General features: G+C 36.5%; 1 protein-coding gene across 2 annotated transcripts in view; it reads right to left on the bottom strand.

Moving 5' to 3' along the window:
• LOC111940710 (guanine nucleotide-binding protein G(q) subunit alpha) overlaps positions 1–25,842 on the bottom strand; it is a 113,353-nt gene that overhangs the window by 51,847 nt on the left and 35,664 nt on the right. For both annotated transcript variants that reach the window (XM_086869119.1, XM_086869118.1), the window contains one exon: positions 21,448–21,632. In XM_086869119.1, coding sequence (XP_086725245.1) covers positions 21,448–21,632 — 185 coding nt within the window. The remainder of the gene's footprint in view (positions 1–21,447; positions 21,633–25,842) is intronic.

Genomic DNA, 25,842 nt, shown 5'->3' with positions numbered 1-25,842 from the left:
CATAGGGAGTTTTCTTAATTCTGGTCTGTTCCAGCTACATTTTTTCTCTTTAAAGGAAGCAGGAAGGCCCTTCACTACTTGAGAAGAAAAAAATTGGAGGTGAATCATGAAAAATTTACAGAACCAAGTTTTCAAACGGACACAGCTTCTCCATAAGCAAGGACAGATATTCTCAGTGGGAAGCTAAAGGAAATAACATTAGCTTGGACTTCCTTACAGAACTTCTTGCATGCTTCTCAGTTAATTCTTTCAGTAGCTTTGTGTTCCTGCATAAGTCATCTAACTGCTTTGAAAAACTCTTAAATAGGAGATACAATTAAAGTGGGAAACATAAACAACCCAAGGAAGTTTTGCTAATCTAGACTACACACAACAGTATGTAGTATGAAGCTCCACTAAAAACTCCCATTGGAAGAGCAGAACTCCTCCCTACTTTCCAGCAAGCCAATAAAAAAAGTGTTCCCAATGAACTGCTTTCTGGCTCCAAGCTAGATAATCACCAAGATCATCAGAAAATAAAAATAACTTTGAGTGATCAAGTTCTGTTTAGTCTTCTGAGTTGGCACGTTCCTGCATGCATGTCAAGTCTTGGCTTGGAGGATGCAACAAGTCTGACAGAAGATTTATGGCTTATAGAGAAAACAAGGGGGCACTGGGGAACAGCACAAAAGAGGTGGCTTGAAAAAAACTGCTTGAGAACTTGAGCACAAAATGATGCCAGTTCTGGCTAGCATTATACAAAATTAGGTGCATTTGACTTCCTTTTTGATTAATCTATGATTGTTGGGTCTGACATTCCATCTCTCCCATATCCCTGTCCTCACTCCAAACCTCACACACTTAGGTCTTCCCTCCAAACTTATTTGAACGTAAGACAAAAAATTTTGCTAGCCTGGACAAGGAAGAGAATAAAACAAAAACCACAAACCCGAATCAAAACCAGAGAAGATGCAGAATGGAACAAAGCAAACCACACAAAGACAGCAGTTTCTTTATAATTCAGGCTGAAACAAACTTTCCACTAACTTCACCAACACAAATTAACATTTCCTTTTAAATTTTTTACTCACTGTAATCTGACAGACAATTCTTTGGGAGACAGTGAGGGTTTCAGAAGAGATGAACTAATTATATGAACATTTGTTTTCCTGTAAACAATCAGTGAAGATTTGTAACAACATAAGAGTTAATGAGCTGTCTTTTGCCCTCCTTTGTCAAAAAACATACTCAGCTATTTTATGAAACCAGAAAACTCCATATGAATAAACAGGAAAAGAAATAACTGGAATTTTCTAGGATGCCGATGGGTTGCCTTCTAGACTCTGATCTCTGAAAAAAACCAAACCATTTCCATTCCTCCAGATCCTCCTGTCCGAAAGAGTAAGGATAACCCATTCAGGAATGCACTCCCCAAGAACTTTCAGGCATAAAACTCAAGCGCATTATAGAAGATTGTGAAGGGAAGAATTTTTTTCCCCAAGATGCGGTGGCCATATAAATTATGATTCATAGGGTTCTTCAAAGGGTAGGCATCCTATGGCTGACATTATACTGCCTCATCAGACCCACAGAGAACCATGTAGTTCCCATCCAGGCCCAGAAGAAAGCCTCTGAAAGGACAAATTGTAATCACATGTGAACTGAACAAAAATGAAAGGTAAAACAAATCACAGTATAACCATGAAATATTAGGGACCTTCAGGAAGGCAGGCAAGCAGGAAGACATCTGAGTCAGAAGGATAAATGGGACTGTTCTGGGAATTACAAGGTAAGTCTCAAATTTTTCTCATGATCAATGAGGTTTGTCAAAGACAATTTCTAAACTAAGACAAAGGTGCTTTGATACATGAAAACACGTGATGTTTTTTAAAATACTGATTTTTTCTGCTACCTACAAATTATCTAAAGGAAGAAGTACCTAGGGTGTAAGATTTTATTTTTTTTTTCCTGAACAAGAGAACTTGGGAATACTAATCCCTTCTTCTGTATATTAAAATTATGCATAAAAGAGGTACTAAAAATTTTCTCCAGAAAGGGTGATGGAATATGATACAATGGAGCTAACTGCCCCAAGTAAGGGCAGCAAACACAAAGATATCTTTATCACATCAAGATTCTGAAATTAGACAAATTACCTGAAAAAAAGTAAGTTTGTTTATCTGATCCTACAGCAGATCACTCCAGAGAATCTAAGCAGAAAAAAGGAGGTTATCTAAATGTTTTAACCAAGCAGTTATCAAAACTGCCAAACAGACCCATTTCCCCAGGCCTGTGACGGTAAAGAAGTATTATTGATCCAATGCAAGTCTTCAAACACAAAACTGAATTTGTATTAGTATTAGTACTCAGGTACGTGTACAGCACAGCTATAAAAACATATTCAGCACCATGACACCATTTTGAAAGTGTTGCTACAGAATTAGCTCACTTTCAGGAAAAAATGTGTCCATTTTGAATTATACTAGTGATGTTAATTTTTTCAAATATAAGGGAATAATGGTCCATCATGTGACATCCTGACCAATGTTCTGTTTACTGAGAAAGCAATAACAAAACCAGTAACAACAGAAGCTGTTTCCCTATTTATGGCTTTTCTGTAAGTACTCAAAACTTAACTGAAGCTCAGCAAAAAGCAGTGTGTGCATATGTACCAAAGTTACATAAATGGGACAGGATTCAGTAGCATAAATATTGCTACTTTTGGTTTTCTGCACTACATTTCTTGGCTGAATATGCTCTGCTCTTGAAACTGAAAATGTTTGCTTTTTCTTTACTATCAAATTTAGATTCCCCAGAAGAGATAAAATGTGGTTTTTTTCCAGCTCCAAGCAATGACCATTTAAAGCACTGTTTTATTAATCATCTTCAAAATCTGATTCAAATTCAAGCTCCCCCCAATTTTCACATTCATGATAAAAACATAATGGCTTTGCACTTGGAAATATGTAGCCATTTCAGTAGTTATATTCAGTAACTGAAAATAAGTTATATCAAGGTGAAAAAACAGATCACAAAGAATATCACTCCTTTGGTGTTTGTTGCATTGTATCACAATTCCAGAAACACAGAAAAACTGCTATGCAACTTAGTGGTTATCACAGCTCCTTAAATGTCAGTAGCACACGTCAGTCTTTCTGAACACTAAAAGATTAGGCAATCCTATGAAGACTTTCTTTTTACAGTTCCAGTTATTTGTTACTTATTATTCCTGCTGAAGGCAGTCACTAAACCTATGAAGTTTTATGTAATGGCACCAAGAGAAGCTTACACAGCGTATTAGGTATGATCTAAACAGCTTCTGAACACTGGAAAACTACAATTTGGAAGGGCAGAAGTGCTAAACTGAATCAAAACTAAGCTAAACTGGTTTTGAAGGGAAGAAAGGGACTATGGGTAGGGAAGAAAATCTAAAGCAAATGACTGATTTTGGTAATTCAGCATATGAAATGGGACCAAGGAACCGGTTAGAACAACACTGGTTTGGAATCTTCTAATTCTGACAGCAGATGCAGAATTATTTTCTTAACAGAATCCTTCCTTACCGTGGAAGTATATCTTTAGCCAGCAACAGAAAAATGACAGAAACGTCTTGATTCCAAAACTATGTACAGACTAACTTTTAAAGTCTCTGGAAACACATGAAGTCTGCTGTCAGCAACAAATATGCAATAGTGACACCTTAACAGGTTGAAAGCAGAACACCAGAAGTGTTGCAGACGAACTAGGAGACCCTGGCTGCAGAAACAAAACAAACAAAACCACAAAGAAAACATGCCCACTCCCCTCTCCCAAAACCCAAACAAAAAACCTCACCAAAAAATCCACCAAAAGGGAATAAAAAAAACAAACAAAAAGCTATCAACCAACCCCCCGCCCCCACCCCCCGCCTCCAAAACCCACACCACAATTAAACAAATCAAATAAATAAATTTTGAACCAAAGCTGAGAACTACATTCTGTACCTGGTATTAACCTTTCTACTATCATTTTGAGAAGATTATCAGTAATAAATGGCAGGATCATATGTCACTATACAATTAATAAACACATTTTTGCAATCTCTACTTTTCTCCTGTATGATTCCTTCCCTTCCATTCTTTTACATATTTTCCATTGTTCCAAGTATTTCCTTCAAAGATCTTGCAAGGTGCTGCCCTAACAGTTTGTCTTAGATCCCATACTACCTACAAACACTCCAGCTTCCCAAAGTGTGTCCCGGGGACAGGACACGGGGACAACTTCTAGTGACATGGGTGTACAAAGTTACAGTACTGTACAGTAAAAGCCCAAAAACTTCTATGAGATTTCTAATCATACCCTTTATTCTCTTTCTGTTCTAAAGCAGCATTTCAAAACAGAGCAATATACACTGCACTCATTTTCGTAGGACTTTGAACGGAAGGAGCGAGTCTGGTGCATACAACTACAGCTGAAATGTGTAGCAGTTATCAAATTCTGAACTTTCCTCCCAAATGTTATGCTTTTATTAACATGAACCAATGGGTTTTTTTCCCCCTCTTATTTCCTCAACATAGTAAGTTCCTAAGCACTACTACAAATAATGGATACCCTAACATATCAAAATTTTGGTATGAAATTTTCCTGTGTAAAAAGACAACACTGCTTTTTACATCAACTAGAATCAGGTTCTAACTTTATTTTATTATTGTCTTTCTTACACAGCAAATGGTGCTGAACACTCTGTAAGCTTTTAACTGATACCATTCAGGATGTCAGATTTTTTTTTTAATTTAATAGTAAAACAAATGAACATAAAGTTATTTTAGCACAGATAATTCATCCAATCTGTTCCAAAATTACTTTAATACAAAAAATAAATTAAAGCAGCACTGAAAAAAAATTTCCCAAAAATGTTTCTTGGAAGATACATAATCATTGTCATAGAGCTTAAAACCAGTTTTTCAAATAGCTTAAAACTTTGTCTGAAAGAACCGCAGTATGACATTCTCTTTTAAAAATGCACTTGAATGTCTGTACTAATAAAGCCAAACATCATAAAACTAAGAGCACTATTAATCAGTTAGCAAAACAAGATAATCAAAGGACTGACCAGTTCTCCAGATCCACTGAGACAAAGCTTGCCCTAGTGGGACATTACATGACAAGCCATCTCATTACAAACACAGCTATATTACTATAGCCTAACAACTGCCTGGTCACCTATATGGAACATTTTCTGACCTCTGCCTGTTTGCCATGACTCACTTTGTTGTTAAGCTAAGAGGTAAAAAGCAAAACTACAGCAGTAAGCCCTTCAGTGCTGTGGCACACCTGATGCAATCACAGCTCACTGCCTTCTCCTCTTTAGGACCTCTCAGATCAGCATCACAAACACCAGAGCCCAGATTCAAAACACTGTTTCTGATTTCTGTATGGTTCCCCGCTTCTCACTGAAATGAGAAGAACCTGATGTCTCTAAAGGTGTGAGTCGAAAACACAGCACATGCAGAGCTTACAGAAAGGCAGGTGGGAGTTTATGAACTAAGGAGGTAACTGATAAAAGCATCTGCCTACTGTGTTTATATTGAGGAAAAGTATCAAGGAGCAAAGCAGTTTCATTGACACAGGCAGACACAGCTGCACTGACTTGTTCAGTTCTAGAAGTAATTCAATCAGAGGAACAGTGAAATGGCCCCCTGCCCCCATCCCCTGATGTATCTCACTTTATATAAATGCTCAGGTAGCAAGGTGAAAATCCCCTTGCTTTGTAACAACTATCAGCCACTTTCCTAATTCCCTTGATATGCTTGTTTTGTTTCAGTTTTCGAGCCAATTTCATTAATAACTTAAGCTCTAAGCAAAGAATTACCACTTTGCTTGCCTTCTCCTTTTGTATTTACAGAGTTAACAACCATGACTCACATGCATATTAAAACAGTGCTCTCTTCCCAAGTTACTGGCTAGAATGCTAAATTGCTTGTGCTGTTCTTCATAACTTCAACATCAACAGAAGGTATTAACAAGTTTACTAACACGCTCATCATTATTTTTTTCAGAATTAGCGACACAATTAGAACACTGCTAATTTTATTCTATTGCAAGTCCTCAAGGGAAGTTATAAAATGCAGTAATCTTGTTTGTCTGGACTTGAGTTCCTAAGGAGGAAAACCTAAAATGCAGCCTGAGACAGTTATCAAGGGAAACATACACACAGGCACTTTTATTAATAAAGGCTCCTGTTCTTTCTGTCTTGAGCAGGAGTCACAATGCCATCAATCAATCAATTGTAATCAATTTAATGCGAAGGGGAGCTCCAGAAATCCCAGCCTAGTACCTTTAAGATATGTAGCAAATAATAAAAGAATGCTACCTTCCCTTCCCCAGCAGATATTCAGCGCATCTTACCAAGACTTTAAAACAAAAAGTATTGCAAATCGTGGATTTGTGTTTGTTTGTTATGGTTTTTTGGTTTTGTTTCTTTTCTTTAATAATCATTATTTTGTTTAATTCTGGTACATGATGTTTAGTCTCCTTAGTTAGTGGAACAGGAGTGAAAAGTCTCCAAATGAGAGTCAAATGAACCAACTATGACATGACTATGACATGGTATTTATATAAACTACCAAACAATGAGTGTCTTCACCAGGTAACTAGCAAATTCCTCCCATTTACTTCAGCTACTGCCTCAGAAGCAACAACAGATAAAAACCTCAAACACAACAGTATACTGAAATTAAAAAGTTTACTCATCATTATAGTATTTACTTCAATCAAGGTTTACAATAGGTATTTGTTTCACAGGAGAGAGAAAAGTAATGAATGAAGCAGATTATAAAGAACACAGTTAACTAGACCGCGACTCATCAACAATACAAGTAACTCTGCATTAAGTAACATCATCTATTCCCAGTTTGCTTGCCATCAAGCATCCAAACCTAAACCCAAGGAGCTGAGTGTTGCTCCTGAGCAATGAATTTCTGGAGAAGGATTGCCATGAAGAGTTGCAGTCTCTACAGACTGAAAGAAAATCCCTGCATCCCATCAGTAAGCACCTTCTTTTTCTTTTTTTCTTAGACCCTTAATTAAAAAGGAAACAGTATTTCAGCAGTTAGATCTTCAGAAGAGTTCTAAAATTAATTAGGTCAGGCAGTAGGATTTGAGGTGTAATTTTTTTTCACCACCCCCACAGACAGCAGAACTAAGAGGAAAGAGTGACTAAGGTAGCACAAGGACCGTACCATAGATTTATATGATTAAAGAAAAAACAATTATTAAATACATCAAGTAAAAAAAAAAAAAAAAAATTAAAAAAATCACAGAATATTCCCCTGAGAAAAACAATAGTAACTGAATTTCAGTTACTTACTATTGCAATCTTTCTATGGATGTTTTCCCTGTATTTTTGATTTCAGTAAGGTACTCAGTAGTATTAACATTGGTTCATTAGGGTCTTAACAAAGAAAAGCTTCAGAAAAAAGGAAAGCTGTATCTTAGAAAAACTGAGTTCATGCTGCTCACCAAATGACCAAATGACTTACTGAAGCACAATCTAAAGCTTAATTTTAACTAGGTCCTATTTAATAAATACATAGCACAGAAATAAATCTGCAATTTTTTTGAACAGATACTTTATTACTGGCAGCACTCTGTGTATCACATACTGTAACTTAGCCTTTATACCAAACATAGAAAAGATGCAGTAGTAGTTCCCCAAGAAGAAATCTGTTAAGTCCCGTACTTTGGGAGAGGAAGGCAGTCAGCTAGAGACTTGCCTTTTGACACTTCAAATATATTGAGCCAAATTATGAAACCTTTGTTCATACTTAGGAAGCCCTTCATGAATAATCCGGTATTAGTCTGAGCAAATACTTATCAACATGATTAAGAGGAAAACCACTGGACTCATCACAATTAACAGCAAGTTAAAAGTACCCTTGGGTAAGATAAAGAAAAATACTTAAGGGCCAGATCTAATGCAATTTTTACTAAAACATGTAAAGATTTATTTGAATATTTGTTTAACGTATTTTTTCCCAAAAAGTTTTTATATGAAGTTTTTTACATTCCACTAGACTTGTGAAACATGCTTGGATGATACATTGACATCAAGAGGGAATGCCTTGTAGAATGAATAAATGGAAAGAACACATTTTTGATTATAATTTCAGCTACATCCTTCATCTTCATTACTTTGCTGAGGAAAATTTATAGGAAAGCTTTTTATCATCTCTGTCTAATCTGAAATGAGGGTACTGTGGCTCTCAAATAGAAGCTTAAATACTGCTTAACTACCAGGAATAACTCCTCCTACTGATAATCTGTGTAAAATCAGAGGCAAGTAGGTTTCCATGGGAAAAAGAGCTCTGGGGTAAACTACACATTTCCTGCTAACTGCCATGAAACACATGGCATTGGTTCAGGCTACTGGTCTGCAGTGGTAGCAGGGTGCTGGCTAAATAATGAGAAGGTAACTGTACATCGAAGATGCAAAACTTGGTGTTTATGAGCCAAGTTTTTTTCTGGAAGGAGCTTGGTTTGCTTGCCTTGCGCACCCCACTGTCAGTACACCCAGTTTAGCTGCCCTATGGACTACAGATGATGATTGTTCAAATGCACTATCTGTACAGCAGTCACATGCCCCACTAACTGTGAACTCACACTGACAAGACTGGGAGGAGGAAAACACTGCTTAGCTGAGTCAGACTCTGGAGTCTGAGGCTGGCAATACAATTAAGTATATTTCAGAAATCTCAATTGTGCTTTCACTATTCATCCACTACGCAGAAATCAGTTCTGTTAACAGCATTTGACTAGAAATGCTGGAATAGGAGGAAAACGATGCTTTGCCTTCCTTCTTGCTATGTCTGACTTCTACTCAGTTGTAAATACCTGTCCTTCTGTTTTCATATAATTGAAACAGTGATAGTGGGAAGGTCAAAAAGCAAGTACGTAGATTAAAAAGATCCGAGGTGGTAATGCAAGGAAAAAAACAGGTTGGTGACAGAAAGAATCAGCATTTATTTACTACAAATTGACTACGACCAATCCTGCAATTTCCAAAATTAGGATTAATTTGTTACAACTTCTCAGAGCGGAAGACATATTTACTAACCCTAAAAGAAAAATTAAAGAAAAGGCAGTCAGTAAAAACAGAATTAGCAGCTTAAATTGTGTTTAAGCTTCCTTGTGTTTAGAAACTGCTAGTATAATCAGCAGCCTATTAAAAAATGCTCTAAAATTGTGCCAGACATGTTTTAACAAGGAGTAGATTTTGGTTTTAACTGTTAAAAAAACCTGATGCCCAAAGAGGCAGCAGTAGTTTTGCCACATTAAAAGAAATTTACTGGATTCCACCTTAAACTGTGTTTGCTGAAGCTAGATTCTCTTTTTCCTGCTTGTTACATAGCTAATGCTAGAATAAAAGAAGTTTTGAAGGCAATTTTTTTATAACTTTCCTTACTTTCATGTTAAATGGTAGTTAAATCACTGCTGTTTCAGAACCACAATACAGAATTTGACTTCTTAAAAGGAACTTTCCCACCGTTAAAGAAAATGAACATACAAAAGCAGAACAAAACTCATGACAATGTATAAAATTCACGTTCAGTAATCAGTGAAGGGAGAAAAATTTCTTGACAGGCAACAGTTCACACTTTTAATCTCAATATAAAGATGAACACATACCGTTTTTTTTTTTACCAGAAAAAATACATTCCATCTTGATTTTGCTGGTAAGTGAATAGTATCAACCTCTGTAAATCTTCAACAAACAAATCAGATCAGCAAGAAATGAAACCTGATAGCAAAACTTCAATTGCTTTCTTCAGCTTCAGGTCTATCACTTAATTTAGCTCGGGGAAGTAATCTGTTTCTTGTTTTAATCAGTGGAAGGCATGTTCAATTATCTGCATGATCTTATAAGCTAGTAAACATTATTAAACATTACCCCCAACAGGATCTGGTCTGGACTTAGTTACCCTTTCTAGAATGTTCTATTGTTGCATGTGAGGTCTGAGGTCAAACCCAGAAAATCAGCCAAGCAATACTTAATTAAGGTGGGGGAGGGGAGGAAGGGGAGGAGATTTGAAAGAGAGTTAAGCATAAGATAGTGATAAATCATCTTTATACCCCGCTGACAGTTGATGCTTTTAGCTTCAGGCACCACTCCAAGTTAAGCTAGAACATCCTCCATGCTGACCTAACTTTCAGCAGCAGCCAGTGGATCTGGCAGACACTGCTCTGCTTTCTCTACTTCACCAAAGCCCATGGTAGTCAAATCACTTCTCTGTACATTAATACTGCAGGGGAATGGAGGTAAGTGTGGGCATTCACACAGGATGAGGTTGGGCATAAATAACATGTATCCAAAACCACTGCAGTCCATTTTCTGAACCAGCTCTCAAGACTGTAGATCATGTACTTCTGTATGCATGTGCAGCTGCTCAAGGCACTGAGCCACAAATGTGAATCCAGCATTCAGTTCCGCAGTCATACAGGTTTTGAAGCAACACCAAACTAGCAATGACTAATACTTTGGTAAAATGATGTCATAAAGGAAGGAAATAGTTTTGTTTCATTCAGAGGTCAGAAAAGGGAAGAAAAACTAGGCAATTGCCATACTCAAGTATGTTTAGTTTGCTTGAAGTTTCCTATCTTTGAATTAACTAACATGAATGTTAATTTAAATGTTGTGGGATACCACCCAACATCCACGTTTAGGTTCTTAGCCATGCTGCTTGAGGTAAAACTCACTTTCAGGGCCATATAAGCCAGTGAAAATGAAGGACTGAAGGAAGGATCCCTACAGCCCACTGCAGCTTACCAGGTGTGGGAGAGAACTTAGCTCAGAGACTCTGTAGTTCATGGTGATCCAGGGCAGCACATGCTGACCATGCTACTGCTGCTCTCCATTTATGAATCTGTGTTGCAAACTGGATGGGTTCATCCTGGGACTGCACAGGACAAGACTGCCATTGCAAATAGGGCAAAGGGCAGGGAGTCTGGGGCACTGGACAGAATCACAGTTAATGATACTGGAAAGGAGGGAGGAAAGCTCTGCCTTTGAAGAGCCTCCCCACAACAGCTCTGAACACTTTTCCAGCACTGGTCTTCATTTTAAGGTCTAGTTATTGGTATTTTTGACATAACCACTGGTCTCTATTGAGTACAGGTCTTCACATAGCAAGATGCTGTAAGACAAAAGACATTAGAGACCAACACTCAGAATGGCAAGATTCCCATGGAACAGAAGAATTACTTGAAGGGATATGAGCCTTTTCCTTATTCTATAATTGGCTGTGCTGAGGAAAAAAATTTCTATGAAGTGCAGAGAACAATACTTAGCTCACTTACTGATTTTATTTACAAATGGTAACTGTGACGGCACCTGTAACATACCATAACAGTGGCAATTTATCACTGTTTCTGTCATTAGATTCATCTGTTGTTGTAGTGAAGCATAATTAGGAGATGGACATGAAAACATGTCTGAATTTTGCATGCAGTAGGGTTCTGGTTAAGTGTATTTTTACTGAACCTTTCAAAATATCTATGAACTCCAATTTCTAAGACAAAATTACTTCCTAGTGAAAGCAAGGATACCTTTATGCTCTTTGTAAGGATAAGATAGTTACTGTCTCTTCTTTTCTTGTACTGTACAGAAGGGATGTTAGGTATTTTGTGCAATGTCTGCCAATTGCAAACCCAAAAGTACGCTATTGTTTTCTGTTTGATTCCTCAGCCACCTTAAAAATACTTATTTTTAACGAGAACTATAGTAAAATTCCCTGGAACTTTGCAGCTGGTATAAATCTGTATCTGCAAAGCAGGTGCTGGAAAATGCCACTGTCAGGAAGCCTGTGTTTCACAATCATCTCAACCATTTTCCAACTGTATAAAGCTGTGTTAAATACTGATTCACATGATTACTTCCATTACCCTTGCTGCTAGAGAAAACTAAGACTGTCCTGAGAAAGTCACTGAATTCTAAGAAGTCTGAAAGCTCAAAAAAAGTATGGGAACCACGCACAAAGCACAGCAGTGTGAAAGTTCTCATTTAGTACCTTCTATCATGTTCTTCTGCCAAATACAATTACACAAAATCTGAGAACACTCAAAGTGAAAGGGAAAAAAAACAAACCCACAAACCTTAACACAAGGAGATAGATCTAATTGCCAAATCTAAATTAAAAAAAAAGAGCTGTTTAAGGAAATACCTTACTTGATACCCTGTTGAGAAAGAACTGTGTCGTGTTCAAAGATTAATGACTTAATGAGACCTTCTGAACACTGGAAAAGCATTACTAAACAAACTCTTCAGGGACTAATCCTTTCTATACAAAGTAACATCTTGGTAACTCAGCCTACATATCAACTACATTGCTCCCTTCACCCATGTCTCTACCAACCCCTCTTACCAAGGTACATTTATTTAAATTTCCTCTCACTGTAGTAACTTCATATGAGAAGTCTAATTTTCATCCAAAGATGAAAGAATTCATAAAATCCAATTCTTGTGTAGTTTAGACTAGTAATGAAGGACACAATGAAAAATTGCATTAAAATCTAGGAAAGCCAGAATTTTATTGCATTTTATGTTGGCAAGAATTCTGTCTGTTTCAGTACAACCAGACATTTAAAACACCTGCCTGGGATGCATTCATAAAAGGTTGCTTTTTACTGCATATCCTAGCCAATAAATGATAGATCAAAAAAGACCTGCTGGATCACAGAAATCCATCCAAGTGTGCCTTAAGAAAGTAACTCTGAACAGTGCTGACTTCAAAGAAGAAAAGCTAAAAACATTACTGTTGCAGGTTCCTTATTTGTCAGATAGGCAAAACACTACCCACATTGCTGATTCATACGGTATCATCAGACAGCAGTGCGCAGGAAGCTCTACAGGAAGACCACAAAAGCTGACGAGTGTCCAAAAAGGAACAGATAGGCAGAAACATACCAGTAAGAACATACACACCCCACTGGAATCAGGAAACGACAAAGCTAATAGTGACCAAGCTATAGCTCCTACCAAGCATTAAGCATCAAAAATCTATTTCTTGAAAAGGTACACTTATTTTCTGAAAAAAATGAGATGAGGAAAACTTGAGTATTTTTTTACAGCAGGGAGTTGCTATTTGAAACATTTTGCAATGCAGTGAATGAGTATACCACTATAGCAACGGCAGCCAGTGCAAGTCATTGTTTATCACACAAGAAGGACATGAGCTACAAGGCTTTACTGTCATGCTCTTCTCTGATTAGGATGGTTTTGGCTATAAAAACTTTCCCAGAAAAATAACTTTTTTTTTTAAAAAAAATGACTTTTCATAATTTCTTTTCCCTAACAGAAGTAACTAGATTATCCCAGAGGTGAAATTAAAAACTTCCAAGACTCAGCTTGGAAAAATGCTGACAGGTGTTTAGAGTTTTTTCATAGAACAGGATCTTCAAGCAATAAATGAACTATACATACACAACATCGTATCATTACAAAAATTCTGAAAGAGCTTCTAAAACTCAAAAAAGCATGCAAGAATAGACACATTCCCTCTAAATCACAAAAGGGTCCTTAGAACCTTCCTCACCATACTTTAAATACCACCTGCATGGTCTGTGTTCTCTCAGGAATGCTTCGTTTATCTCAGTGTGCAGGCTCCTCTGCAGCCTCTGAGAAGTGTCCATTCATGTATTCCTCAATCTTTCTGTACACAGTCTTAAACATCTTCCCTTATGAGCAATTTGAATCAGACACAAGTAATTCCAACTTTCTTTAATAAAAATCCATTTCATACTGCATACATAGCAGCAGATACATGTATGATACATATTTTCACGTCTTTTAGTTATGTCTGGATTCAATACCAACAGCTCCTCCATGGGTCATTACCAAAGCGCCACTTCCTTTTGCCAATTTCTTCCCCAAATTCCTACTGCACAGCTAAATTAAAATATCAATAAACTGTTTCTGGAAAGTGCCACCACATTTCATTTTCTCCTGTGCTCTTCTTTTATTTGTAGACTACTGTACAGCAGAATTTACAGTATCTGATATGTTTTTGCACTGTTTTCAATGGCTTTATTTCCAGTCCTTCATCACTACTCTTTCAACTTTTCAAAGGTCTAGGCAGTATTTAAGAGCGACAGAGAAAGTAAGAGAAATAAAAAGTGGAAAAAATAACTAAATAAAATTCATAAAGTTCTAAGGTTATATTTCAGCTTTAAAAAGAAATCCTTTTTCAATTCAGACTTTGAATTAAAGCAGCTTTAAAAAAAAAGCACAGGGTCAAAGGAATAATAAAAACATACATTAAAAAGGTTTCAAAAATATTCTGTGCCAGAAATCAGTTTTACCATTCCTTGGGTTTATGACTGAAGGTAAAACCAATTAGTACACTGTATCTACTAACTGGCTTAGAAGATTAACAACTAAACAGACAAATTTTAACTCTGTCATATTAAGAAAAATGCTAAGTCATCATCAGAAACAACCTTACCTACTACTTTAATTGCAACAGCTTTTCCACAGTATCATCTCAGAAACTCATATGTATGACAGGACTAATGAAGAGACACGTGCAAGTTAGAGAAACGTTAGGAAGCAGCTCTTCACAGTTACCAACCCTACAACCCAATATTCAGCTTTTTTTGTCATGTTTAAAACTGTTCACAGGAGTGACTTGCTCATAATAAATTACTTTCTTACCTTCCCAGTAACTGGTCCACCACAGCAATCTAAACACTAAACAATCTAAAGGGAAGAACTCTACACTTTCTTGACAAAGATGAAGCACACAACCGTAGCCTTGTGATTGTCTGTTTGTTATGTAACTGTTAGGAAAAAATTAAAATGTAACATGACTAATGTCATGCTTTGATTTTCCTCTGCCAACCTACTCTTCCAGAAGCAAAACCCTGGATTCTTGCCTCATTACTCACCTGTATGCAATCACTCTAAGTGAACACCAGGTCTAAGAGTGGGGCTACAGGGGCCCATAGCCTAAAATAAGTAGGCATGCGATTGGACTGATGAAGTACAAGTATGTAATCACCTCTTCATGGACAGACTTTAAGCCTAATTTAACCAGGGAGAAGAAAAGAGCAAAATAATCTTTCAGAAAAAGCAGAGGTCAACGGAATGATGTGAATACCTCTACTGGGCGATACATCAAACAATACAAAACAATTATACTTCAGAAACAAAAAAAGGGGGTTGGAGGGAGGAAGGAGGGAAGGATGGGTGGTGCTTTGGCTTTTTTGTGGATTTTTTTAACTACTCTTGTCAAGCCAAGGCTGAATTTTATTGTAAGACAAAACCTGCTTGCATCTCAGACATTGTAATTTTTACCATATATGAAGAGCACACTGAACAAGGGACCGACAAAATCTGGAGAAAAATATTGTCTATTTAATCTGAAGAACTATTAATTAAACACAATAAACCTTATTTCAAGCATCTTGCGTGTTACTAGGAATTACAATGAAGAAACAAATAACTTTTAGTAATTCTACATAGCAAAACTAGAACACAGCAGGATCTGAATTCCCAAAAAAAAAGAAGGAAATATTTTCATAAATTTTCAAAGGAAAATATGATCAAAATACTTAAATCTGAAATTAATTTAGAAATAAGTATTAGACAAGCTTAGCTTATCTCCTGTAGAAATGAACTAAGTAATTAGGAAACTATTACTTTTAAATACTTCGTTCTTGAAAATATCTATATATAATTATGTTTATCCATTATTTTTGTAAAACTGTATTGTATAAATACCTGTTCTTTATATAATCCTGTTAATCATGAAGAGAATCAGAACCATTCCAAGAATACACAATCTCACTACCTTAAAACATATGCCAAACTCCTATTACACATAAAAGTTGCAAATTTCACATATTTACTGCAAGAGAACACACTCATGTGAACATTTCCTTTCAGACACATAATACGCAAAATAATTAAATGACAAACATATCTAAACTAAAATAGTCAGAAAGGAAGGAATAAAAATGCTAGAAGCATACTTTGCATTTATGGCCCTTTTTCCAGTGCATAGGTGATCACAAAATCTACAAGAATCTGCTAGCATTATTATCACCCATTAGTTGTCCACTCTAGCAAGAATTCTAAAACAGAAATGTAAAGATAAAACATGGCCATCGTTTTTGTATATGACTTACTACATCTCATTAGCAAAAGGCAGTTAATCACTTAAAATGTTGTATTTAGAAGAGCTTAATGTAAAATGAAATATTAAAAAAGGAAGAAATCTTTTTGCTCTGCAGAAAGAGCAGCTAAAATTCAGTTTCAAATTTATTTTGAACTGCAAGCTGACAATTTCCTCATTTCATATCAGTAAAATTAACTGCTATTTTACTAGAGAAGGGAAGAGTTGTTTTTTTTTATTTTAAATAAAGTATTCAAAACTCTTCATGGGAGCATTCAACCCTGTTTCTCCAGCTTACTTCTCGCATCATACACCCCACACACTTGGAAAAACAGCTAGAACTTGAGTTTCTGTTGCGATGAAGTGTGAAACACTTAAGCAAAACACAACATGATGAAACAAGTAATTTAGTACTCCATTAGAGCAATAGGGATAAATTCAAGAGACCTCTGCTCTAAACAGAGAGCAAGCAAATGAGTGACTAGGAGAACAGAATGTCAATCACTACATATATCGGGGGGCTTTTTATTTGTTTTAATTCTACTCAAATATAAAGAAGGAAAACAGCAGAAAATAGGACAAAATGGTAGGCCACAGGTAAGTACATAAAGATGTGCTGAGGTCAAATAAATACATGTAAGACTGAGGAGGTGCCAGAAAGAAAGGCTTGGAATCAGAAGAGCAAATGACTGGCAAGAGGCTGATAAGAAGATGAGTAAGACAGCTGAGGAGATGCTGCTATCCATTTAGGATTGTCCAAGTCCTCACAAAGGACTCTTTACGAAGCACTCAGAAGAAACTGCTTGTGACCTTATTGGAATCCCTAAAGCTCACAGATCAGTGTCCCCATGGGAGGAAACAAAGCTATCAGGGAGATTGGCTTTCCCTCATATTACAGCTTCCGGGGGAAAAAAACCAAGCTATCCTCAGTTCCTCTGAATACATGCAGTTAAAGAACTCTATTTCAAATTGTCTATACACTCTCACATGTCATCTGACTGCAGCTACCTATTTCTTGCTAAACTAATGCCTATTGAGCTTCCTGGTTTTAGAAGCATTTAACCCTTCTGCAAGACTTGCTATTTATTGGGTAATTTTACTTTGATATTGAGTGCTTGGAGAAACACCTCAGAGAATTTAAATACTAACCAAGCACTACAGGTTGTTAAATACTAACCAAGAACCATACAGGTTTCTCCATCTGCTTTAAGAGCCATTTGATTATGGCCACTCTAAAGCGGTAAGCATTTTATGTCACTGTCCCAAGAACTGAATTCTCGCTTTTTTTGTTAAATAAAACAACCCTCCAGACAGAAAGACTTACCCTCCTGGTTTGCACACTACTGCCCTAGATTCAATCCTTTGCACTGTTTTGGGTGAGGTGTCTGCGGTAGGCCCTTTCCCTCCAAACTGTTCAACATCCTATTTCACCAAGAGAACCAAACCACTTAACATCCCTAACTGTTAAACCAAGACAAAAACTTATGCAATCCGATTCCATTCCTGCTCCTATTGTCCCATTTCTGCCTGTAATTTTATTAGCCTTCTCCAGTGGATCTGTCTGACAGAACAAACCAAGCTAACAAAGCAATTATGGATCTGATGATAATGCCAGTAAGATTTTGAACTTTGAAAGCATTTCCGATATCTGCTCATTTTGACTGCAAAACATTTCCCAAAGGAAACAGGCACAAAAACAGACAAAAATTAATCAGAAAACATTCATAGAAACTTAACAGCAAATGTCTACCACTGAACTTAGTTTTATGTTTCTAGCTTCTTGAAAAACTTTCCTGTAGCCTGTTCTTAAAGGCTACAGTTACTCACATTAGCTTTATTGTTATGAATATTTAAGAAGTCTCAAAGGAAATGATAGGAATGGGATTCAAGTAGTTTCCTGACTGTTAATCATCATGGAGTGACACCTTCCTGATACTGTCTGCTGGAAGAAAGTGGCAACTTGTCTTTTGAAATTTACACTAAAATGGAATAGTATAGGACAACAGTGGCATTTGGTTTTTAGTACAGTAGTAGATTCATTTGTCTAAAAAGACAAACTGCAAAAAAGCATAAGCCTGCACTTTGTTTTTTAAAAATTATGTATTTGAATACCTGTGGTTGCATAAGAAAGTTTGTATAAACAAAATTTCACAGAAGACAGGCACAGTTTTCAGAATTGTTTCTGAACGTTTCTTTAAAAACTAACACTTTCCCTCATTTGATTAAATACTTATTACCCTAAAATTCAGAAGTCATACAACTTCACAACTTCTAGTAAAAGAAATAATGGAAGCACAGTAAAATTTACCTAAAAGGAAACTGAAAAAGTCTATAAGCAACCATTTCCTATGACAGGCAAATTGCTAAGAGATCACGCTCACCCATTACATTGAACATCAGAAGAGCTCAAATTCTGAAGTTAAAACACAAAAAAATAAATGTCTTTCATCATATAATTCTCTACCATCATATAATTCTCTACCATCATTTCTGAGATACTAGCTTCTAAACACAGTTACATTTCTCAATTGGCTTTCACTACTCTGATAATGAATCCTTCAAAACAGTCTAGGCTATTATAATATAGGACAATGCATCTCACTCTCTGCCTCTTTAGTTACATTGGTGACTATGAAGCCAAACACAATCCCACAGGAACTGACTCGCCAAATTTAGAATTTGCCTCCTGCTATGTTGATTATACTCAAATAACCCAATGTAAATGTTTTGATGTTGTACACCACACAAAGAACACTGCTGCCTACTTAACTGACTACTAGAGCACAGGGCACTGTAGGCACTTCAAATTTCAGCAGCAGTCAGAGATTCAAAGTACTCCAATTTTAAAAAATCACAGTTAAAGGTTTGAAAATTGGTACTGTAAGAGAAAACCATTTATACTGTAACCCCAAAGTCTACTGCAGAATATGAAGAATTTGACCCAAAAAAAGGATAATTTTTCTTTAGGCTCAACCACATCAATACCAGCTTGACCTGCAATTTTCTAAACTACAGTGTAAAACAGCTACTGTGCTAAAAATACGCTGTTACACAAACTTCAAGATATTCTCTCCAGAGATAGGACTTCCTGATAGGAGATTCAAATTAATAGGAAGTGTCCTTCCTGTGTTTTCTAGATTGTCAGACTAATGAGTTTGTTTTCAACAGCCTGTAAAAAAACGAAGGAGCAGATTTATCTGTTGACTAGTGCTCAGTGCTTTGAAGTTAAGTGACCTTGTATACAAAGCCAGTGTTGTTGACCACAATCATGCCTATTTAGGCACAATGCTGTATGTAGCACGTTTGGATTTTCCTGTATTCCTGATGGAATTGTACAGGAATTGCCTTGAGAGACAGGTAATTGGTAACTTTTATTTTACTCTGCCCTATTAGAAACTGATGGAAATCCTTGCAAAGTAGCTGAGTACAGACTCCTACTCTCAGTGAAGTAATTTCCATGTAGAGAAAGTGAAGAGTTCTGGCCATGTCTATACAGCTATGGCTGTACAGAAACCTACCTGAATCACTCAGCTATATAAGAACACTATGAAAAGTCAGCACATCTGAAAAACAACTACAGAACACATACTCTGTACCATAATACAGGGGAAAAAATAATCCTAATCTATCATTAGCATTTTCCGATATTAAGGCAAAGTGGCAGTCAACACCAATTCTGAACAAAAAATCTGCTTTAGGATCAACTAACTTTTCAGGGCAGTATGTTTTATGCTTTCCACACAGCAAAAACATGGAACCAAAAGGCTGAAATGCAAATGAAATTACAGCTTTAAAACTAACTAGACATTTGATTGATTTATAGAGGGTGAAGGAAAAACAGATAGCTCCAGTACACAGCTAGACTAGGAAAGTTAACAGTCAAGAATCTTACCAATTACAAATTTGTCCATCTTTTTCATGTGCACAAAAAAATCCACCCACCATTAAAGAAGGTTAACAATATTGATTCTGACAGATGGGATCCTCCTGACTTCCTACTGCATGAATTCATGCTCTTGCAAGACTCTTGTTATTGCAACATTACATCACCAACAAAATGATCATCTGCAATGACTTCAGCAAATTCAAATGAAAAAACAACTCATCATTAACTCTGGTAATAAGCTTTATCTTTCCTACTTCTAAGTTAGCTGACTTAAAACACATAACAGTTTAATAATTAAACTTCATATGTTCAGAAAAAAAAAATTCTCATATTAACCCAAGTACCTCATTTTCTCTTTCCCAGTTAACGGAGGATTTTTTTTTTTTTTTATTGTAAATGTTGCTGCTCTTTGGTATTTTATCTTAATTAAAAAAAAACAGAAAAAAATAACTTTTGAGTAATTTATCAAAGGAAGTATTACTTTCATCCAGGACTACTAGACAATCATTTCTAATCTTAGATAAATAGTCTTTCACAAGATGGAAACAAAGGTGAGCTATCCACTTTGTCACAGATCTTAAATTCTACTTTCAACAAAGTTGCTGTTAATGGACCAATGGTAAAAATAAAAACAAGTTCTCAGGGAACTGTTATCAAACAGTGCCTGCTTGAGTAGTGAGGTTGGACTAGATGATCCACTGTGGTCCCTTCCAATTTGACCCATTCTATGACTCTGTGATATTGGGGAGATACAGACATGCAATTCTGTGGTTTACTACATATATTAAGTAAATACTAAGCATTTCATTCCTAGTCACAGAATGAGACCAGCTATCATAGTTACTATACTATTAAAATCTGAATATTAAAAAAAAACTGTAAAAAATTCAAGGTAATCAGTGATGACCCTTAGAAACATTTTAAATGTATTTTTTTCCTTTTAAACTGCAGTAATAACATCAATCTCAAGACTCTGACTGTTTCAAGGTCTTGTGTAGAAAATTTTAATTTAACAATCTGTTCACACAAAAACAGATATTCTCACCTATTTTTCTAATAATTTGAACTTTTTCCACTTGTAATGTAATAGCAATCCTTAAGCAGTGAAGTTTTGCTACACATCACTAGAATGGTTTAACTGTGCTCTAACCAGAGCACAGCCTTATAGGAAAGGACTGAAGAGTTACTGGCAGCCTGCCATTAAACCTCTGTTCTGTGACAATTCCCCTCAGGCATCTTAAGAGAGGTCTCTTGTTTAAAAGCAGATTTGTGTTGTGAAAGTAGAAAGAAAGGCAGGGTAGGAAATGCCAGGAAACGCCCTTCTGAGCTTTTAGTATCGCTTCTGTGATGTGTCATTTTTTTGAGACCTTCAGTATATTTCCGAAAATAAAAAAGTGGAAAAACTTCAGCTAGAGAAATAAACAAAAATCTCACCTTGTTATTTTCACACTTGTATGGGATTTTGAGGGTATCCATGGCCTTGATCATGGCCTGCATTGCTGTAAATATATTCTGGTACACCAGTTTTGTAAAGCCCCTTTTGTCTTCATCAGAGTAACCTGATCCATGAATGATTCTCATCTGCTTGATAAATGTGCTTTTGCCACTCTCTCCTGTGCCTGCAAGACAAATAAGAAGGATATGCTTTAGCCAGTGGACACAAACATCACTTTTTTTCTCAATGCTGACAGCTTGCTTACTGCAGGGCTCAACAGTGTCAAGTGGTGTTTGGAAGTTAACTACAAGGACCATTTCAGTGTCAAACAGCAGCATCAATAGGAACTGAGGAACAACTGAATTAAAATTTGCATTTTGATTTAAAAACTAAACTAATGAGCAAAATGGCACTCCAAAAAATCCACATTATATATGACTTCATATTTTAAAATCTTCTGTTCTTAAAGATGTAATTGTCCAAAACTCTAACTTCATGAGACATTTCATCACAAAAATTCAAAGAGGAAGAAAACTAATCCTCTTAGGCTACTTCACAGGAAATTACAGTAAAGTAATCTGGTACTGCAAGCAACCAACACACTGTGTTTTGGGCTTTTTGTTGTTTTTGTTTTTTTTTTTGCAGGCGTGTTGGCTTGTTTGGGTTTTTAGTTTTGTTGTATTTGTTAGTTTGGTTTTTTACTTTTTGTTTGAGGGGTGCAGTTGGGTTTTTTTCATTTTAAGCTAGTACTGGAACTATCAGAGGCCATCAAACTTCAGTCTCGGAACCATACGAAATCACTGTTAATTAAAATTTGGATCATACTTATTAATGAGCAGACATTCCTTCCATTAATTTTTTTTTATGTCTTTTTATACTTTGTACTACAAGTAGTTTATTGATGAAATACTACTTTTTGTCAAATTAAAGTTAAGATCTGCTTGTTGGAAACTTCACAAAGGTTACACCACACATTTTTCCTTTGCTCCAATTCAACAAGCCCATTTGTGACTATAAAAGCTTATCTATATTATCCCTGTGTTTGCTTAAGAGAAGGACTTGAATCTGCACAGCTACATAAGCCCTGTGTTCACCCAGCTACTCAGCCCTGCAGAAAACAAAACGCATTGCTCAGTGCTGTTTCAGACTTTCAGCCTAAGCTTTACTTTAATCATTTCTGTAAAGCTTTCATGCCTCATACCATAATACTCATATCCAGGACATCCAATGGCAGCCTTAAAGGCCTCTTAGATAACGTTTTAGGTGTTTTCTCAGAAAAGTGTGTTTCACAGCAGTGCAATTTATAGGACTAACCCTTAACTATTTCTGAGATAGCACACACTGTAAAATCTAAGCCTCTAAAAACTTCAGCCCTTACCACAAGCATAATTTTGAAACCATTACTCCCATTTCCTGCACACATATAATGAACTTCTAATGCAAGTTTTCTTTACACACACATTCCCAGAAAATCAAACATGATGTTACATACTACAGAATCAGCATGGTTTGGGTTACAAGGGACCTTAGTGATCACTTGCCGTAAGCAGGGACATCTTCCATTAGACCAGTTTCCTCAGAGCCCCATCTAACCTGGCCTTGAATACAGCCAGGGATAGGGCATCCACAGGTTCTCTGGGCAATCTGTGCCAGGGTCTCACCACACCTTCACATGTAAAGAATTTTTTCCGATATCTAATGTAAACCTGCCCTCTTTCAGTTAAAAGTCATTTCTCCTCGTCAATCATGACATGCCCCCATAAAAGTCCCTCTCCAGCTTTCTTGTAAGCTCCATTTATGTAAAGAAAGGCTGCTAGATCATCTCCCTAGAGATCAAGACACTGATGATAGCAACTTGTGCTTTTTACAGCCTCATCCACTCATTACAGAACAAGTTAAAAAATACATCATGGCAGTACATTGAAATGTTACCTATTCACCATAATAAAAACAAAAACCAACACCGGGTAACACTGAACAAGGCTAACCTGAATAGGACCCTTGAGTGGGCCTGTTTCATCTGGTGAGAAGAAAACCTGAAATTACATAAGAAAAAAATTTACACCTTCTTCTGAGAGGATATGAAGGCCTCATGGACTCTGTTAGCCACTGCTTCCACCATCATCATTCCATGAATACTGATAAAAAGTGAGAACAAAGGTGAAATGGCAGCGCAGTGGATCGGCATAATAGACCAATGGGGGAGTAAAATATACTGAGACCAATTTTCTGCTGGCTACCACTGCACATTTGAACTAGTCAAGTCACTTCTCTGAAACCAGATACATAGTATCTTCTCACCTGTCAGAAGACTGCTGAAGTGACACAGTGTACCTCAGTGAATGAATCTCAATCATAAGCAGAATTCCACTACCTGACTCCCTCATCTTTTAAAAAACATGACTTTCAACCTTCCCCTATACCCCCTCCCAATCCCAATATAATTCCTTGTCTAGTACTTGGGAGAGAATTGAGTACTGTGACTGAATAAAATCCCATACTCCAGATTCAAACACACAGCTTGATTGTTAATCTGACTTTTAAAACTTTTTCCCAAATAAAATCAATCTAACGAATGAAAAATAGTAACTATCTTCTAAAAATAATAAATAAACATCTGTAATAGTGATGGACTCCTGTTCAATCATGGCATAGAGGATTATCAGAATTTCTAAGAGCTTAGCACCTTAAAAACTGAAAATTTCTGAAAACCTCTGGGTTTTTTTTTCTCAAAATGTTAATAGCAACAACTATTACTGCATCATTAAGAATTTTAAAACCAGAGAGCTGAAAGTACTTCTAGCAGTATTATATCCACAGGCAGAATCAGGACAGAAGTCAGGTTGCTTAAATGCAGAGTAGATCCTTATGCACACACGTGCACCCACATATATACATTATCACATACAATTTACTGTATTGTTGCAATTTCTTCTGGTACACATTCTGAAAAAAATCTACCTACAGAATGCTGAAATAAAAAATTCTTTGCTCTACGAAACTTACTGAAAAACTTTAAACATGGTTAGTTTTAAATACATTACAATGCAGCTGCTTGCAGAGATGTTTCAGAACTTGTGGTGACTGACAAAGATGATACAAGAGACTAATTTAAGACAACTGTAGATGCCTAGAATGACCAGCCATTCTTTTGTGTGGTTGTGCTATGCATACCTGTACTTGTCTTTGCATTTCTCTGCACTGCAACTTAAAAAAAAAAAAAATTAAAAAATCTCAAGTATAGTATCTTCAGATTTAAATAAAACAACGAAGATACCATTCTCTAAGCAAAATTCACACTGGCATCTGTTAGAAACACTTCTAAACTACATTGGTGGTGTTTTTTTCCCCAAGTCTGACCTATGAAAAGGCAGGGAAAACCCGCTATTATTCTGTTTGAAGTTTTAAATATTTAAATTAGATAGATTAGATTAAATTCAGTGATAGAGAAAACAAAAAATATGATTTGGTCTGTTGCTGTTCCAGCAGTGGAATGCAGTGGGATCACATTTCCGCTGAAATCAAGTATGGCTAAATGAAAACACAAAAGAGTGTAGAATTCAGGCCTTGGACCAGCTTGTCTTTTTAGGTGACAAATTAGTTGAAAGGTATTATGGAATGCATGAGATCCTCCTGGGAGCAGAACCGAAGAAGCTAGTCTGTCCTACCACCTGGAACAGCAGCTTTCAGGCTCACAGTTGAAGGCTAATGTTGGTAGGGGTACTTGGCTGGTAAGACTCTAGTGAAACTCTCTGAGGTGGAGGGGAAGCTCCCCAGCTCTGGACAAGTTCTGGAGCAAAACTGGAGTATCTCTTCTCCATCAAAAGAAGGCAGCAAGGCTACTGGAATAAGGAGGCTCTCCCACACAAACAGCTCAGTCCGTCTGGTGTGGTCATGCACCTAGGCAAGACCAAGTTCTCATCCTGACATCTTATGAAGAGATCCTTACCTCTACAACAGCCTTGATCATCACCTCTGTCAACAACTGCCACAACTGAGTTGATCTGATTCAAGCTGGCACAGCTGTTGTTCACGCAGTTTTTAAGTGAAGACTCCTAGTACTGTGAACTTTTTTTCCCTATTGCTTAAAAAGTATAATCTCTATAACATTGTATCACTTTATCATACCCTCTTGAAAGATACATAAGTACCAACCTCCATCTCCAACCAGTTTTTACTACTGTAAATTAGTAACTGAAACTGACCATTTTCATCTTGGTCATAAAAACACCGAAGAATTTAAGTGACAACTCATACACAGACATGAAGAGAATTCCTGTAAGGAATTACCAGTCCTGACAATGCATACAGTAGGCATATTTATATTTTTCATAAAATGAACAGCAGTACCATTGTATCTTCCTTGTGTGATTATCTAACTCCTTAACTGACAT

Source organism: Cyanistes caeruleus, chromosome Z (genome assembly GCF_971803275.1).
Source record: "Cyanistes caeruleus chromosome Z, bCyaCae1.hap1.1, whole genome shotgun sequence".
Lineage (NCBI taxonomy): Eukaryota > Metazoa > Chordata > Aves > Passeriformes > Paridae > Cyanistes > Cyanistes caeruleus.
This window is presented reverse-complemented; position numbering and strand designations above follow the sequence as displayed.